Consider the following 18,497-nt stretch of genomic DNA (forward strand, 5'->3'; position numbering starts at 1 on the left):
ACGCAAAACAACAAATCCCTGGATGAACGGAACGAAAAAAAAAAACGGATCTCCAACACAAACAGTGGAACCACTAGAACTGAGTTACCTGCTTGGGATCGCCGGGGGATGCCTGGCGGCTTTTCTAATCCTTGTTTGCCTGTGTATATACGCGATACGGACGAGAAAGTGTTGTTTCAGAAGTAAGTATCACTTTGATATTCTCCCACATCCATATTATAATGGCACTCAGCGAGGCACTTTTCAGCAGATTTCCTCCGCATGTGTTTAAAGCTATCGTTCTCTTTTCTGTCTTTTTTTCCCCGCTACAGATCGAAACAACTACAAAACCTCAGAGAAGGACAGGTGAGTGTTGCAATGAATCTCCATTTTCAGGGTGTAAGAACGGGAGGAGCAGTAAAACAATGTTGCAGTTTGATAAAAAAATTAATGCCGGTTTTGGATGTTGAGTGTAGGTACTTGTTGGTGCAACTCTGAAAAAGTTTTTGAGAAATTTTATGGGAATTACCCGGTAAATTTCATTGAAAATTGACAGAAGCCTGAAGTTTTTGTGAACCTCAAGTATTATTTTCAAAGAAGAAGAAAAATGCAAAAAAATAAAGCATGTGATGAGTTTTGTTAGCATTAGCGTTGAATTTATTTATTTTTCATCTCAGTCACCCCAGCCTCTTTACTACGGCCATGCAAAAAGTCTACATAAAATTTTTATCAACGTAAATTAGACATCCATTTACTCGAGATTTACGACGTAAGAAATTTTTATTCGAACTTGACGAGATACTACTGTTATTTCTACTACACAACACGTGTTTTTGTTGAATTTATATAATCATAAAAGAGTGAAGAATAGAAATGAAAACGCTTTCAATTTTCCTTATCAACTCAAGTTGAACTTCAAATTCGAGACTAAGAACAAACACTTAGTTGAATTTCACACCTTATAATCTCTCTCTCTACGCCTATGATGTCCTATCACACAATCAAATTATACTTTCTAACAAACCATGCTATTCAGCCATTCAGGTTTCTTGTGACAAGCACGTATTTTCTCCCAAGAAGTAACAACATGGCTCGATTTTATGCATGCAGCAAAATATGACCCACGTTTGCACCTGGTTATGAAATCCACTACCGAGTAAAGCGGTTGCAGTTGCGAATTTTTTTTTTTTTTTTCTTGAGTCATCCGTGTGTCATGTTCATAGATCGGAAAACATCTTTTTGCTTTTGCTTACCGAATTGACTTTTGCTTGTTTCTTCTGTTGCCAAACTGCTAGCAATCCATGATAAAAGTTGATAAAATATTCACGTGGAGGTGAAATATTAAAATACTTTTTTATCCTTTTCAACCAGCGTTTTTGGGTAGCATTTATCCGACTTCCGGAAACTGTTTTCGAGCTTTGTATAGGAGGAAGAAAAAACTTTCATACGATACCATTCGGATAGGACCTTAACCTTAGCATGGTGCAATAATGAAGGATTAAGTATAAATCCTGATAAAACTACAATAGTACCGTTTACAAGAAAACGTAAAGTCTGCATTTCAGCTCTCAAAATAGGAGATACTAAACTATCCTTATCTCTTAGTGCCAAATTTGTAGGTGTTGTATTAGATTGTAAGCTTGTTTGGAATAAGCATATAGAACAACAGATAGAAAAAGCAAGAAATGCTTTCTGGGGCTGCAAAAGAACCTTTGGTAAAAAATGGGGTCTGAAACCGAAGATGATATGCTGGATCTATTCGGCCATTGTTAAACCCATTATTTCATACGCATCAATTTTTTGGTGGGAAAAAACCAAACAAGTCGCTACTCAAGCTAAGTTAAATAAACTACAAAGGCTTGCTACTATTTCAATTACTGGGGCAATACGAAACACCCCTTCAAATGCGTTGAACGCAATGTTAAATCTTCTTCCACTTCATGACTATATACAAATGGATGCAGTTAAGAGTGCTATCAGAGTCAGAAGGTCCTTAGATAGCGCTGATAGTGAACTAAAAGGACATATGACTATATTGAAGCACTTCAAAATAAGTCCAGTGTACTTAGTGAACGAAGATTATATGTTGAAGCGTAACTTTTTTGATCATCGTTTTTGGGTTGCTGATGTAACTCGCCAGGATTGGGACACAGGAGGACCAACTTTCCGATCTGGATCATTAATTTTTTTCACTGATGGTTCAAAACAAGATAACATGGTAGGGTCAGGAGTGTTTGGCCCAGGAGTAAATGTATCTTATGCACTGGGAAGTTGGCCAACAGTTTTTCAGGCCGAAATTTATGCCATTCTTGAATGCGCTGACATTTGTCTTAAAAGGCGCTACCGGAATGCTAATACCGTTTTGTCTCAAATTCCGAACAGACTCATATTCCGAACACTCGCTTTTTGTATGGCGATTTGGTTGAAATATTTCGCTGAAATATGTCACCAAATAACAAGGAAATGGCAGTCAATTGCAATCCAATTTTAACGTCTCCAATATAATTTATACCGCGGGAGTAGCGATGATTCTCTAGTTTGAGACCAGTAGGATCAGCTCAGATAAATTTATTTGCGAAATTATTCATTTGAATACGATTTATTCGTGCTGTTCGGAATTTGAATCAAGGTGTTCGGAATATGAGACAGAATCAACCCAGTGTTCGGCATTTGAATCAAAATGTTGTTCCAAACTTTCACGTAAAAACAATACTAAAACTAATTAAATCAACATTATTATCGGTACATCTACCAGCTAACAGTTGGGCTTTGCGAAGAAATTAAAATTTACACAAATATCAACTAATTTATGCCAATCAGATGCATTTGAACTCCCTGCTGCCCTTAAGTGTTCGGAATATGAGTCAAAACGGTATATGTATTTGTTCGGATAGCAAAGCAGCCTTGAACGCTTTAAAGTCTAGAACTTACACATCAAGACTTGTTTGGGAGTGTTCCAAGCTACTGCAGCAGTTGTCCTATCGTAATAAGGTTAATCTATATTGGGTTCCTGGCCATTGCGGAATAGAAGGAAATGAAAAAGCTGATCAGTTAGCAAAACAAGGTTCTTCCATGCAATTTATAGGGCCTCAACCGTTCTTCGGAATGGCCTCTTGTGCTCTGAAAATGCAATTAAAGAGCTGGATGAAGGCAAAAATTAAACTAAACTGGAAGAACGCAATGGACTCTCGTCAGTCCAAACGATTCATCGAACCAGACGCCTATCAAACGCTGAGGTTATTAAACCTCAATAAACACGATCTAAGTACTTATACTGGCTTATTAACAGGCCACTGCCCCAGCAAACGTTACCTTAAAATTATAGGTAAATTGCCAGAAGATATGTGTCGTTTCTGTAAATTAGAAAGCGAAAGCACTGAACATTTGTTGTGCAAGTGTGTTGCACTATACCACAAGCGTTGTAGATATTTAGATAAAGGCTTGCTAGAGCCTAATGAAATTCAGTACTATCATCCAAAACAGGTACTACATTTTATCCGAAACGTAGTACCTGATTGGGATGCACGCCAATAGCTGTGGAGATAGTTACTTCATATAGAAACATATTTCTACAGTACGGCAAAAACAAAGAGGATAACACCACAATAGATCAACTTAATGGTCGCAGTGGTATCATGTCCCCACAGAGGAAAAAAAAAAAAAAATTCGGATAGGAGACAAATGCTGCTGCATTAAGCTGGCATAATTTAGTGTTATGTGACCTTCTACATCTATTTCGAATGATATATACAATAGAAGACGGATATAATTCCGACTTATATTGTAGATATCATTCGAAATAGATGTAAAAGGTCACATAACACTTAACATATTACGGTTGTTAAGAAAATTTTCCGTTTTGCGGTATCCGCCGAGTTCTACAGCAGCTGTCAAAGTTCTACCGCAGGCTTCGAAAACAATCTATCATTGAAGCAAACAATTCAATCATAGTATGCTTGAAAGAGAAAGCGCTATGAAAAACACCAACAAACAACAATCATCAAGACGGTATCCAAGATATCATTGAAGCCTACTGATGATTTACCAGTGCAAATCAGTGATGTGACAGCTGCGGCAGCTTTCCGTTGAACCGTAAAACGGAAAGTTTTCTCTGAAATTGCAATATAACAGTCTTCTTGCTCCTTTTTTTAGCAAATTCATTAACTTAAAAAATCCCGAGATATGACAAATTTCGGATTTTTCCGTTTCCCGGGATACTAGATCTGACGAGATTCACGAAATGTGCTTAAAATTTGATGAAAATCACTTAATTACAATTACAAACAATGTTTTTCCTCAGTTCTAATCCTTACTTGATAAAAAGGCAAAGCATCATAAAAGGAGAATGATGAGTAATTGTTTTCAGGAACAAACCAACTTACCAAGTATAAACACATATTTATTTGTCTTATTTGAAATTTTTAATATTTTTCTCTTTGGCACTAGCCGTTTTTATAACCTGATGGAGGAGGAAGCAAATCTGAAAGTCTGAACTTCATATAACTTTAAGCATGATCTTGCATTGATCATCGTCCGAGTGCCAGCGAAGCCCTCCGAACATTTAGGGGGAATGGTCCTCCGGAAACCCAGGGGGCTGATGCCAGGCCTTGCAAAATCAAGCAACGAATAATCAACGAGAGAATACGAACCGGGACAATCGGCGAAGACCACAGCGACGTAAAGGGACTAGCGATTGGAAGCTCGACACGTGGAACTGTAAATATCTCAACTTCATCGGAGCACACGCATACTCGCCGACGTGCTGAAGGACCGCTGATTCGGCATCGTAGCGTTGCAAAGTTTATTAGGAGGGCGAACGTTTAGAGGTAACTGGTAGGCGATTTACCAGAGCTGCGGCAACACACATGAGCTGGGAGCAGCTTATATAGTGATGGGTGATATGCAGAGGCGCGTGATCGGGTGGTGGCCGATCAATGGGAGAATGTGCAAGTTGAGACTCAAAGGCCGGTCCTTCAACTTCAGCATAATAAACGTGCACAGCCCTCACTCCGGAAGCAATGATGATGATAAAGACGCTTTTTACGCGCAGCTCGAACGCGAGTACGAGAGCTGCCCAAGCAACATTGTCAAAATCATCATATGAGATCTAAACGCTAAGGTTGGCCAGTAGGGGGAATTCAGACCGACTATTGGAAAGTTCAGCGCCCACCGGCTGACGAACGAAAACGGCGTACGACTAATTGATTTCGCCGCCTCCAAGAATATGGCCATTCGTAGCACCTACTTCCAGCACAGCCTTCCATACCGATACACCTGGGGATCACCACAGCAGACAGAATCACAAATCGACCACGTTCTGATTGATGGACGGTACTTCGCCCACATTATCAACGTCAGGACCTATCATGGCGATAACATCGACTCTGACCACTATCTGGTGATGGTCAAACTGCACCCAAAACTCTCCGTCGTTAACAACGTACGATACCGACGGCTGCCCCGGTATGACCCAGAGCGGCTTTAGCAACCGGATGTCGCAACTGCGTACGCACAGCACTTCGAGGCTGCATTACCCGCAGAGAGTGAGCTGGATGAAAACCCTCTTGAGGACTGCTGGAGAACAGTGAAAGCAGCCATCAACGATACAGCTGAGAGCAACGTCGGATACGTGAGACGGAGTCGACGGAACGATTGGTTCGACGAGGAGGTTTTGGAGGAGAAGAATGCAGCGCGGGCGGTCATGTTGCAGCAAGGGACCCGGCAGAACGTGGAACGTTATAGACGGAAACGGCAACAGCAGATCCACCTTTTTCGGGGAAAAAACGCCGCCGGAGACGGAATGCGAGGAGATGGAACAGTCTTGTCGGTCTCCAGAAACGCGTTGGTTCTATGAGAAGCTCAACGCATCCCGCAACGGCTCCGTGCCGCGAGCCGAGATGTGCAGGGATAAGGATGGGATCATTTTGACGGACGAGCGTGAAGTGATCGAAAGGTTGAAGCAGCACTTCGAAGAACACCTGAATGGCGCCGAGAGCACAGGCAATGAAGGACGGGACAACGGAAGAAATGCCTTCGCCAGTACTACGGAGGATGAAAACCAACCAGCCCACACTTTCACACTTTGAGGGAGGTTAAAGATGCCATTCGACAGCTCAAGAACAATAAAGCTGCTGGTAAGGATGGTATCGGAGCTGAACCCATAAAGATGGGCCCGAAGAGGCTGGCCAGTTGTCTGCACCGGCTGATAGGCACAATCTGGGAAACTGAACAGCTACCGGAGGAGTGGAAGGAAAGCGTAATATAAGGAAAGGGTAATACAAGAAAGGCGTTAAGTTAGATTGTGTGAACTTTCGAGCGATCACCATTTTAAATGTGACCTACAAAGTATTATCCCAGATAATCTTCCGTCGTCTGTCAACTGTAGTAAACGAGTTCGTGGGAAGTTATCAAGCCGGCTTCGTTGACGATCGACAACGGACCAGATCTTTACTGTACGGAAAATCCTCCAAAATGTCGTGAATACCAGGTCCCAACGCATCACTTGATCATCGATTTCAAGGCGGCATACGACAGTATCGACCGCGTAGAGCTATGGAAAATCATGGACGAGAAAGCTTTCCCGGTAAGCTCATGAGACTGATAAGAGCGACAATCAAGCCGGGGACTACGACAAGGTGATGGACTTTGTGCCTGTTGTTCAACATTGCGCTAGAAGGTGTTATGCGGAGAGCCGGGCTTAACAGCCGGGGTACGATTTTTACGAGATCCAGTCAATTTGTTTGTTTCGCGGATGATATGGACATTGTCGGCCGAACATTTGAAAAGGTGGCAGACCTGTACACCCGCCTGAAACGCGAGGCAGCAAAAGGTGGACTGGTGGTAAATGCGACCAAGACAAAGTACATGCTAGCTGGTGGGGCCGAGCGCGACAGGGCTCGCCTAGGTAACAGTGTTACGATAGACGGGGATACGTTCAAGGTGGTCGACGAGTTCGTCTACCTTGGATCCTTGCTGACGGCTGAAAATAACGTTAGCCGTGAAATACGGAGGCGCATCATCAGTGGAAGTCGTGCCTACTATGGCTTCCACAAGGAGCTGCGTTCAGAAAAGGATAATACCCGCACCAAATGTACGATGTACAAAACGCTCATAAGGCCGGTAGTCCTATACGGGCATGAAACGTGGACGATGCTCGAGGAGGATCTGCAAGCACTTGGAGTCTTCGAACGTCGGATGCTTAAGACGATCTTCGGCGGTGTGCAGGAAAACTGTGTGTGGCGGCGAAGGAACCACGAGCTCGCCCAAGTCTACGGCGAACCCAGTATCCATAAGGTGGCCAAAGCTGGAAGGGTACGAAGGGGAGGGCATGTTGCAAGAATGCCGGGCAGCAACTCTCCAAAAATGGTGTTCGCTTCGGATCCGGTTGGATCAAGTGCGAATCGATTTGGCGAACGTGGGGCAGAATCGAGGATGGAGAGATGCGGCCACGAACCGAGTATTGTGGCGTGACATTGTAGATTCAGTGTTAACTGTCTGGATGTTAACTAAATAAATGAAATAAAATGTGTAGTGTTACAATGTTGAAAAGAGCCTAGAGCGCTGCAGTGGGAGTCGTAGAGAACGCACCAGTCATAGCCATCCAGCACTATCAGAGCTAGAGAGTCGTCGACAAATCTATGAGTTGGAAAACCGCTATTAATGAGTTGCCTTAATAGCGTATCTGCTTTAAAATTCCACAAAATTGGTGACAAGACTCCCCCTTGGGGCATCTACAAACACTCAATTTTCGAATCACATCTTGACGCAATGTCAAGAAGAGATGTCGGTTTTTGAGCATTTGATGATTCCAATTGGTAATCATTGTAGGTAGTCCATGGTTTCGTGCGGCTTCCAATATGGCATTGAAAGACACGTTATCAAAGGCACCCTCAATATCCAAGAAAACACCCAAGCAGGATTGCTTCTGAGCGAATGCTTTCTCGATATCGTATAGAATTTTGTGTAAAAGTGTCACAGTGGACTTTCCAGATTGGTAAGCATGTTGATTCACATGAAGAGGACTGTTTGCCAAATAAACATCACGATTATGATGCTCGATAATGCGTTCCAGACATTTCAGAAGAAAAGAGGTCAGACTAGATCCCCATAACCATTCATTCCTAGGCACAGTATGCACCACACCATAAATTAGGGGTCACCTGTGAGGTGGACTTTTACCACCGGAACAGGCAGTACGTAGTGTTACTTATTAGCCAAATGAAACAACCACTACCGAAGCTTCGTGGCTATCTAAGCTGCTCGGGAAAATGAAGTTAATATTGATGATTAACTGCCCATAACTGCATAACAGTCACATTCGACATTTTTGACAAATTGGAGTTAATACCATGGAGAGTCATCAAATGATAAATACTTTTGATCAACTTACTAAAATCTTTGAGATTGTTCTACAAAATTCGAAAAAATACCAAGTTGTTTTGTCACATTGGTAATTATAACCACATAACAGTCACATTGAGATTATCAATGAGCCTCGTAATGTAAAAGCAATGAAATTTCTATCAGAATTATTTTCTGACTATTCACCTAGCATGCGAAAATCATCGCGTATATCGTGATAAACTGACTATTTTAAATCTTTCATGGAATTGCCTAAATTGCGAAGGAAACATTTCAAATTGTTGAAATTCGACACTTTATCAATCTAGGAAGGCGATGATTATTGTAATAACTGTCGTCATAAGATAAACATACGAACATTATTCCAATTTGAGAAAAGAATTTGATGAAAAAATGGGCAAATATTCACGAGTAAGATACTGATTTAGTGGTTTGACAAGATCTGAAATTACTGGTGAACGATCATAGAATAAATTTAGCCTTAAATTTGCAGGACTTTCGTAGGATGGGGCCCAAGATGAGCAGATAGTGATGCAGCTGACCGCAATAATTGATCTTCAAGAGTAGTGCGAGTAGTGTGAAAAATCGGTAGGGCTTTCCGTAATATTTGTCCCTCTCTGCAAGTGCCCTCAAGTGCCTCGTTATTCAACTGAAGATAGAAATTGAATATTCAATAATATGTTGTGTGTTTTTATGTTATTCTGTATACAAGGAATTGAATACCTCATTTAGCTTAATAAATGCCTGACACAAATTTATACATACATCATCACTCATTTATTATAGAATTTGATCCCAAGATCCCAAAAGACTTTACATAGGAGGGGCATTTGTCTCTGTGGCTTCCAATTGATATTTTCATTTAGTAACTTGAGTGTTGTGCATCCTACCTACAGTACTGAAATTGATATTATAAAAATCTCTTTCAACTCAGTTGCACTTTATCACTTTATTGCTTGCCATTATTTATTGAGAAAGCGGCCAAACCTGCAACAGATACAATTAACCTTGCTTCAATCCGTTTAAAGACAACCTGATGAATAATTTCTTCAAACAATAGAAGAAATCGTTTGAATTTTTAAATGCGAAAAAAAAAGTTTGAGAATTCCAACAACAACAACCCTTGAAATGCCATGCGTTTATGGCGGGTAACTAGATTATTGAGCTCCCTTTTGACATCTGATTGAGTAATATTTCATTTGAAACATTTCTTTGCAACAATTACGCAGAATCTAACTTTACGCAGCTTTAAGTGAATACCCTTAATGAAATTTCTATCAGATTTATTTTCTCACTATTCACCTAGCATGCGATATAAGTTTTACAAAAAATCAAGCTCAAATAAGCACTTTTGAGTTCCTGGTAATTTTTAGAAATTTTAGTTTTCATCCATACTGCCATAAAATGCACATTTGGTACTCCGCATTTACTGAAAGTATAGTGTGTATCCTAAATTTGAAATTTTAATCAATGCATTTCTCCATAACGTACTTCTATTTGAGGAATAATGCATATTGCTGTTTGCGTTTGACGTGCAAACCTTGGCTAACTGGGCTTCTAATGCGGTAACACAAAGCAATCAAAGGATACTTAGCAACCGTGATCCATATCATCGCCAACCTAGCAAAGAAAATCAAATTTTGACTTCGCATTCCTTGTGAAAAATCTTACCGCGTTTGGTGTTCCCGCATTTGATATTTGCGTTTCAAATGCACACAGCAATATTAACTAAGCAATCAACATCCATCCCAAGAGCGAGCGCAATCTAAGTCATCCTTATCGGAATGTATTTCCGTCCAAAGCGAGCCGTAGTTCACTAGCACCACATCGTTCCTTACTGATAGCAGACGTCAGTATCCACGGACAATAATTTATGATGCGGAGCGCGTGTTCTCAGTCGCCAGTAAGGTACCCACCCCACCACCACCGCCGCCTAGCACAATCATAAATCATGTGAACGACATTGAAAATTGAAAATAACACATGACAAATGGTTACCGGGATGGGGCAATTTTTCTCCGCCGTCACATGTATGCGAACAGCGAACGTCGTCCTCTTCCTGCAAATCCGATAACATGATAACGGAAGAGAGCATCGTCCGCGCCGAATGGAATCCGAAATTGAAATTGCACAGTTTGACTAGTTAGCTACATACGGCGGCTTAAGAATTTATGTTATTTTTGATTCTGTAGGTGGTGCAAGAATTTCCAAACGGTTTGCCACATTATAAGAGGACACCTTTTGAAACATCGTTATACAGCTATTCACTCAAGTGTTTTAAGCGATTTACTTTTTTGCATGGTTTCCAAAAATAAAACATACGAGTAGCAACAAAAAGAGATTTCTGAGAGTTTTTCACTGTAACTAAAATTTTACCATCCTTATTAACAAAATTTTTAAGTTAATCTCGAGACCTTGCTTTACTTCCCTTCTGAAGAAAATCGTTACTATAACTTTTATAGTTAAAAGTAACCAATATCGGGGATGGGATTCGATCCCAGGTCCTCGACGTGAGTGGTGTTTGTTCTAACAGCTACACCAGAACCGTCCCCTTACTACTAGCACAAACTGGTTCAACACGCATCTACCGTTTAAAAATTAAGATTTAGTTTAAAATAATTCAAAAATTCTCATTGGGATTCTAGAGTAAATTCATATTCTTTTTCTTGGCATTACGACTTCAAAGAGACATTGGCCTAGCATTCTATGAGCTCTCTTTTCAATGTTTGTCATTATTTCACTAGTAGGGTGCAGAGCTACTTATGCACTTCCAAAATTCACTTGGGCATGGAGGGTTTTTCTCGGCCGATTTGTCTGAATCATGCAACTAAAAGCACTTCATTACAACGCATATTGTGGCCAAACATTTGCTCAGTAGCTTTCGAAAAACCCCAAGTGCCAAGAATAGGATCCGGCTCCCTATGTAGAGTAATGTGTGACAAATGTTCGGACCTTACTGGAACAATCAATAGATAACCATACATTATGTAATTTTAATTGTCATTTTATTTATCACGGTATCCTGTTGGTCTACATTCTTAATAAGGACATTAAAAAAAAAACAATTATGAAAAACATCCTATTTTTCAAAAAAAAAACGATATTTTAAGTTTAAATACCAAATAGCCATTACTTTTCCAAATATCAACCGATTTTTATAATACTTGGAGTGAAAGTTTCTTGCTAGAATAGCATTCAAACCACCACGATATTTATAAGATTTATTTTGAATCGAGTTGGAAATTTATAATAGCAACTGCCCTCAAGTCAGCATTTTGGGACCATAATATTCCAACATTTTCACATAAACCAAAAGCTCTTTACTTGAATCCTTCAAGTGGACATGTTGGCACGATGGGAGGGGTTCCAATAAATTGGTTAGATGAAGCATCTAGGGCTCATGCCAGATGAACATTTTACTTTCAAAAATCACATTGCATGCATTCAAGCCAAATGTAACAAATATGTAAAATGTCTTTATCCATTTATAAATAGAGAATTAAAACTTTGTCTTAAGAACAAACTTCTGATCATCAAACAAATTTTCAGGTCACACTTCCTACAGTAAATTTTGAATTGCACTATCATCGAAAACGAAATGAAAAAAAAAGAATTTCAAATATGCTATCAAAGCCATTTGGAACAATATTTTTTTCTGAAAGAAGTTACTATCGCGATGACCATTATTCAGTAAGTGCCCAAAAAAGGCGATTTTTCACAAGAAAGCCACTCCAAGGCTAACCCTGCTGGGACAGTTTTTACAAATTGGTGTAATCAAAGTCATAAGACCAAAATAGCGCTTACTCGTGAGCACTTCTTGGTTTTCTGGCTACCGTCACCTAATTGAAGGCCACAACGTGCAAATGACAGCTATCTCTGCCACAATATATCCGTCAGTGGAGTTATTATAGTGAAGTGTCTGAAGCCGAAGAAAAACTTTTATATCGTTTTCTTTCTGTTAGCACCCAGTGGCATCGTTCGCCATAGGGATGATCAGGCGGGGGGCTGGGCAAGATTCACCAGTAGAACAATACACAACTTTGGTCAGCCATCGGCCAGACGAAAGAATATCCCTCATGAACATCAGCGGCAGCATTATTTATGATGACGATTAAGGAAACATTTCATTCCACTTAAACCGTATTCACAGTGTATATGTGTGAGCTTTATTTTTCCCCTCGGACGTTTGAAGCGGAGGCCAAAATGCCCTTTCAGACCGGGACTAAATGACGGACGCACAGATGGGAACACAGAACTTTTCCAGTAAACACTGGTCCGAGCAGATTCTTGGTTCAGTCGCAGTAGAGATACATGGGGTATGGTGAGCACCTTAATTTGCACTAGTGTTCTTTTTGAATCATTTTGAAGAAAAAAAACTACAACAGAATGATGAGCGCCCGGTAATCATGTCCGTGTTTGTGATTTAAAAATGAAAACGCAGAATCAATCAAACAATTACATTTGATAACAATATGAAATTAATTGCTTTTATGTTTTTGATCATCCTATTCTATTCCAAGTGCATGCTATTTCGAACGATGCGTTCGGTAATTTATTTAACAATTCGCTCGGTAATAATTCACGAGCATATTGTATTTTTTGACAGCTGCGAGCGATTAAAATTACAGATTTTTCAGTTATTTTTAACTTTACCGGCAGCATTACCGAGGGCTCAGTGGTTTATATTTCGGTAAAAAAATACCGGAGTCGGTGATATTTTCTAAGTGTGTATATGCAGTATGTGAGGAACTTTTCTGCTGGTCCATTCTCGTGTTATTCTGGTAGAGTTATTATTGTACGTACTGTCAATATTTTCATTGGATAATTGCCCTTCTGTCGTACATAGGCTGTTCTTTTGAGTTATGCCATTTGAACAACTAATAATGCTCAAAATGATAAACAAATTCATCAACATGAATTTTAATTAGAGCTTCACCCTCCTATTAAACATGTGCCATTCTTCCGAATTATACCGACTAAAACATTTTGGCGAGAAGGCTGGTAATATTGAACATTAATGGGCCCATTCACAAATTTCAAAACCCTGGAGTGTCATAAAATGTTACAATTCATACAAAATGTGTGAAACTTTTATAACAAAAAGCGGTGCGAGGGGCTATCAAAAACGACCATGTTCAGCGTTTTCTTCTTCTTCTTGGCATTAACGTCCTCACCGAGACAGAGCTTGCTTCTCAACTTAGTGTTCTTATGAGCACGTCCACAGTTATTAACTGAGAGCTTTCTTTGCCAAAGTTGCCATTTTCGCATTTGTGTATCGTGTGGCAGGTACGATGATACTCTATGCCCAGTAGGGTGCGGCTTATTTTTCAAAAGTTCTCAAAACCAAAAATTCGTGTGCTCTACTGAATTAAAATTACATTAAATGAGAAACCTCAAAATCTGAGCCAAAAATATTTATATTTAGAGGTGGCGCACGCGTCTTGAAGGTGAATTTTAAAGTTATAAAAAATTACCTTCAGTGAAGTAAACATTACTTTGTTGTTTTCCAACCAAATTCAAATCTTTTAGCATCATTATCTTCAAAATTAAGTTTATGAAAACTTTGTAGAACATCAAATTTGTCTAAAATCAAAACTAGTCATAGTTTAAAATACTTTTATACAAATTTTTACTCATTTCACTAAAAATTTCAAATTATTTGGACCATAACTTCTTGAATACTCAATCGATTCCGAATCTTTTTACATGTTTTTGAAGCGAACTTAGTTGTTTTTAAACTGTTCATATAACACATTTTTCCAAAAAATCGTTTTGCCTAAGTTTTTCACCAAAAACTATCCAAAAACATGATTTTTTAATGAAAAAATCAAATTTCTTTTGATTATTTAAGTTTTTTTGCCGAATACAGCATTTTTTCTATAAAACTTAAATTTAGAAAGCATATTTCCTTTATTACGAGTTGAATAGAGCATATATTTTTCAACATATGAAAACATAGTTTTGTTTCAAAATTATTTAAAAATTGTTGCAAAGTCCTTCTCAAAGGTTTAACAAATGAGAAAAACCAGTATCAGCTTTAGAGATAATATTTAACTGGCAAAAATTTGGAAAAACTGTCATTTTTCGTTAAAAAAATCATGTTTTTGTGCAGTTTTTGCTGAATAACTTGCTCAAAGCATTTATTTAGTGAAATGTGTTGTATGAAGAGTTTGAAAACAATTAAAATAGCTTCAAAAGCATGTAAAAAGATTTGGAATCGGTTGAGTAATCATGAAGTTATGGTCAAACAAAGTTGAAATTTTTAGCAAAATGAGGAAAAATTTGGATTAAATTACTTTTAACTAAAACTTGTTTTGATTTTAGACAAATTTGATGTTCTACAAAGTTTTTGTAAATTTAATTTTGAAGGTATTGATGCTAAAAGTTTTAAAATCGCTTGAAAAATAACAAAGTTATGTTTACTTCACTGAAGGTTATTTTTTATAACTTGAAATTTCACCTTCAAGGCGCTTGCGCCACCCCTAAATGTTAATATTTTTGGCTCAGATTTTGAGGATTCTCTTTCCATGTGATTTGAATTCAGTAGAGCACACGAATTTTTGGTTTTGAGAACTTTTGAAAAATAAGCCGCACCCTAATGCCCAGGTAAGTCAAGGAAATGTTCATCCTGGACCTTCCGGGAATCGAACCCAGATACCTTCAGTATCACTTTGTTTAGTAGCCGCGGACTCTAACCACTCGGCTAAGGAATTCAGCGTTATGAAATTTGTGAGTAAACCCTTAGACATTTTCCCTTCTTCCCAACTAAGGTTATTCTGTTATAATATTTGGATTATACACAAATTATTTCACGCAAAATTTCGACACATTTAATCAACTCTCCCTTGTAAATTTTGTTAGATTTGTGACGCTTCCTCCCACCTTTGGAATGAGAATGTAGCATGAACTTTATGCTAAAAGGTATCATCCTGGGAGAGAGAAACCGATACAAACTTTATGTACGTCAAGGTGAGCCGAGATTTCTACTGTCACGAACTGTCACTGTGAGCCCGGATCTTGAAAGTGGACAAACATGAAAAAAGCGCGTAATTAAGCAAAACATATTTTTGTATTTCATCGAAATTGACATCAATCGGTGGAAAATCTTTTTTTTTTTGCACGTCCAAAAGCAATATCACGATTGAACATTTTATTTTGATTGAATATAAAGTATTGAAACACGCATATTTCCACTCTTTCTAAACAAAAATAAAATGCACCGAAAACTATGGCCCTTTTCCTATGTTTGTCCAGGAAGATCGAAGGTGCACTACAAAAAAAAACTAGCGATTTTCTCCAAGCCTGCCTTGATTGTCGTTGATGAGCTGGAGCTATCTTGCAGTTTGGAAAAGTGATGTTTCATATTTCGTGTGTAGTATCAGCGCCTCCCTCCCAGGTATCATCCTATTCTTTTTCTTTCTTGCATGACGTTTCAACTGGGACAGAGCCTGCCTTATACTGAATTGGAGAATATAACCAAAAATGCTATTCAGTACAATGGGCCGCACATATGACGCTCCCTTGAGTCGATTCTTATGAGTTTAAAACATGCCTCCGTATCGAAACAGGATGAGATAGTCCTAAAAGGCACGTTTATACGTTATTTACCTGACCAGCGGTCTTTTAAGCCGTTCAGTTCTGACATTCATACCGCAAAAAAAAACAAAATTCGCGAAAATTAATTTCTTACGCGCTATACAATTTATTTTTAATTTTCATACAAAAAATCTTACAATGGGAGGAGGGGGGTTGAAAAAACCCGAAAATTATCTTACGTAATTAATGGATCGCCCCTAAGTAGGTTCATGCTACTTCTAAAACCAAGAAGTAAGGTGGTTAATGGCATACAGCAGGACAATCCACATATATCTAAGGAATCTTCAATAGCTTTGCCGTCTTCATGCTGACCGAAAATTGCTTTGTTGCATTGCTTGAAACCAACATCCCCGTGGTAGATTCAATTAACTTTCTAGATTGGCATACCGGAACATGTTCTGTAGTTTAATAAAATCCAGGAAAGTCTTCAACATGATCACTGTTGCCACCGAATAGTACAATAAATTTGAAGGACATTTTTAATCCACATTTACTAGTACCGTAATCCGGGGTAACATTGATCAGCGGGGTAACATTGATCGGAATGACTCACCTCGTTAAAAGTTCAAATATAGATTTATTGATGAAACATTTTCGAATCATGAATGGAGCCTCTCTTCCTTATATTCATAAGCTAATGCCAAAATTGCGTTTACTTCATGCATAAATTTGTCAACTTTTTGAAACAATGATTTCTATCATTTTCACTGACACTACCAAAAATTCATGTCTCACATTAGTTCTGCAGACGATGTGATCAAGAAAAATGCGGTTGTTACTAAATATGGCATCGCCGAAAACGATTCCGTTGTCAAATCTTTTATAAGTTGATTCAATTAGGCAACATTGACTAATTACAATTAAGAATATAGAATTTCTTTAGGAAATTGCCTACTTTTAGGCGTAGTCCGCGGTTCAAGGTGTTTTTAATTTTGAAATAACTCAAAAAGTTAATTACTTGTAAAAGTTTGGTCTTCATATTCGGCCTCAGGGGCCATGATTTTAGTAAGTAACGACATTTCCAATATTACCGAACGTTGTTCACTTGGGTGATCAATGTTACCCCATATCAGCTGAATCAAAAAATCACTTAAAACATTCATTTAAACATGGTTAAATCATTCGACAAACAAAATAAAGTATATAGTTAGGACCGGTGGGTGCCAGTACTTGTTTTAAAAATATAAAACTTGTAACATTTGTATTGCGAAATGAAAAATTTAAGAAAAACTCATTGCAGTTACAAACATTCCTTGGGATTTAGCGTGAAATCTACTGTAAACTTGAAAACGATTGTATCAAGTTGCGTAAAAAAGCCAGTTCCCCGTAATAGGACCGGTATGTAAGTATATTTGTGATTGGCAAAAAAAAATACTCGGATGACGAGTCCCATTGGATTGAATCTTAGATTAAGATATGTAAAACAACCACTTTAACTATATTGTAGTTCTTGAAGGTTTTATAACACTACAATGATAATGTGTTGAGTAATGCTATCACGATTTACTACTGTCAGCAACGGTGAAACGAAAACGTTTTGTATTATGTTTAGAAACGTTTTTCTCGACATGATGATTTTCTAAATGGGACTGTATTGCGAGTATGGGCAGATCAGTCCCACTACAGATTTCAGCACCGTGTAACACAAAAATGAGCTGTGTTTTGATCATCTTTAAATTTTCTCGGAAAGATATCGTAATGATAAGGCGAATGGTGAAAGTTTAATTACGATTGAAACATGTTCCAATCCTCTGGAATTTTTTTAATATTCGTATGGAAAACGAGTTTGGAAAGTTCACAGCCCATTTTCTCAATGCCTACTTTTTACAGATGGGACTGACTTGCGATTCACGGCAGTATAGCCCACCTGAAACGAAGGCAAATGTTATTTCCTGACATAAGACGCAATTCATCAATGTTGGTAGCTCTGTTTTTGTTTTGTTCTATGTTATTTTACAGCTCGAAACTCAGCCCGATTAGTGAAAGTCTTTCACTAAGTAGACTACAGGTTTAGTGCAAAGAACGAATGTTGGTTGTACCATCAAAATATAAGATTCAAGGAACTAGTAATTAATTTTAAATAAATCATCAAAAAAAGCATGAAACAGGGCTTTTTGAATTGCCACTTTTGAGGTTTCATGGGTTTCGGTTTTAGGTGGACGAATACTATTTCAAAAGCTCACATTCATGTGCATCATATCAATTGTTATTGGAAAGCTCTAGAAAACTTGAGAGCAACACGATTCTCTTGATTTGTTATTATTGCATATCAATTCTACACGCAACGAACTAGACTATACAAATTCATACATTTTGTCTTGAGAAAGATGGAACGATTATTGCAATACGAATTCTTTATGTGTCGTTTTAGCATCACTCCACATAAAGGCGTCGATAAACGAGGGCTGTGCGCACGAGCGCATCGATCGCAAGGTTCTTGTTCCTTAAAGGGAAATAATCAAATTTCAATTACTTGTTCTGCATTTGCAACGTATTCTCATATTTAACCGAAAACATCAAGTCAAATTGCGAAAGTTGTTTAAAAATAAATGAGGACTTAC

General features: G+C 38.4%; 1 protein-coding gene across 2 annotated transcripts in view; it reads left to right on the top strand.

Annotated features, from left to right (window-relative positions):
- The window catches only part of LOC5578544, a 625,448-nt gene that overhangs the window by 371,937 nt on the left and 235,014 nt on the right, over positions 1-18,497 (top strand). For both annotated transcript variants that reach the window (XM_021853771.1, XM_021853772.1), the window contains exons 11-12: positions 66-182; positions 312-345. In XM_021853771.1, coding sequence (XP_021709463.1) covers positions 66-182; positions 312-345 — 151 coding nt within the window. The remainder of the gene's footprint in view (positions 1-65; positions 183-311; positions 346-18,497) is intronic.

This window comes from Aedes aegypti, chromosome 3 (assembly GCF_002204515.2).
Source record: "Aedes aegypti strain LVP_AGWG chromosome 3, AaegL5.0 Primary Assembly, whole genome shotgun sequence".
Taxonomy (NCBI): Eukaryota; Metazoa; Arthropoda; class Insecta; order Diptera; family Culicidae; genus Aedes; species Aedes aegypti.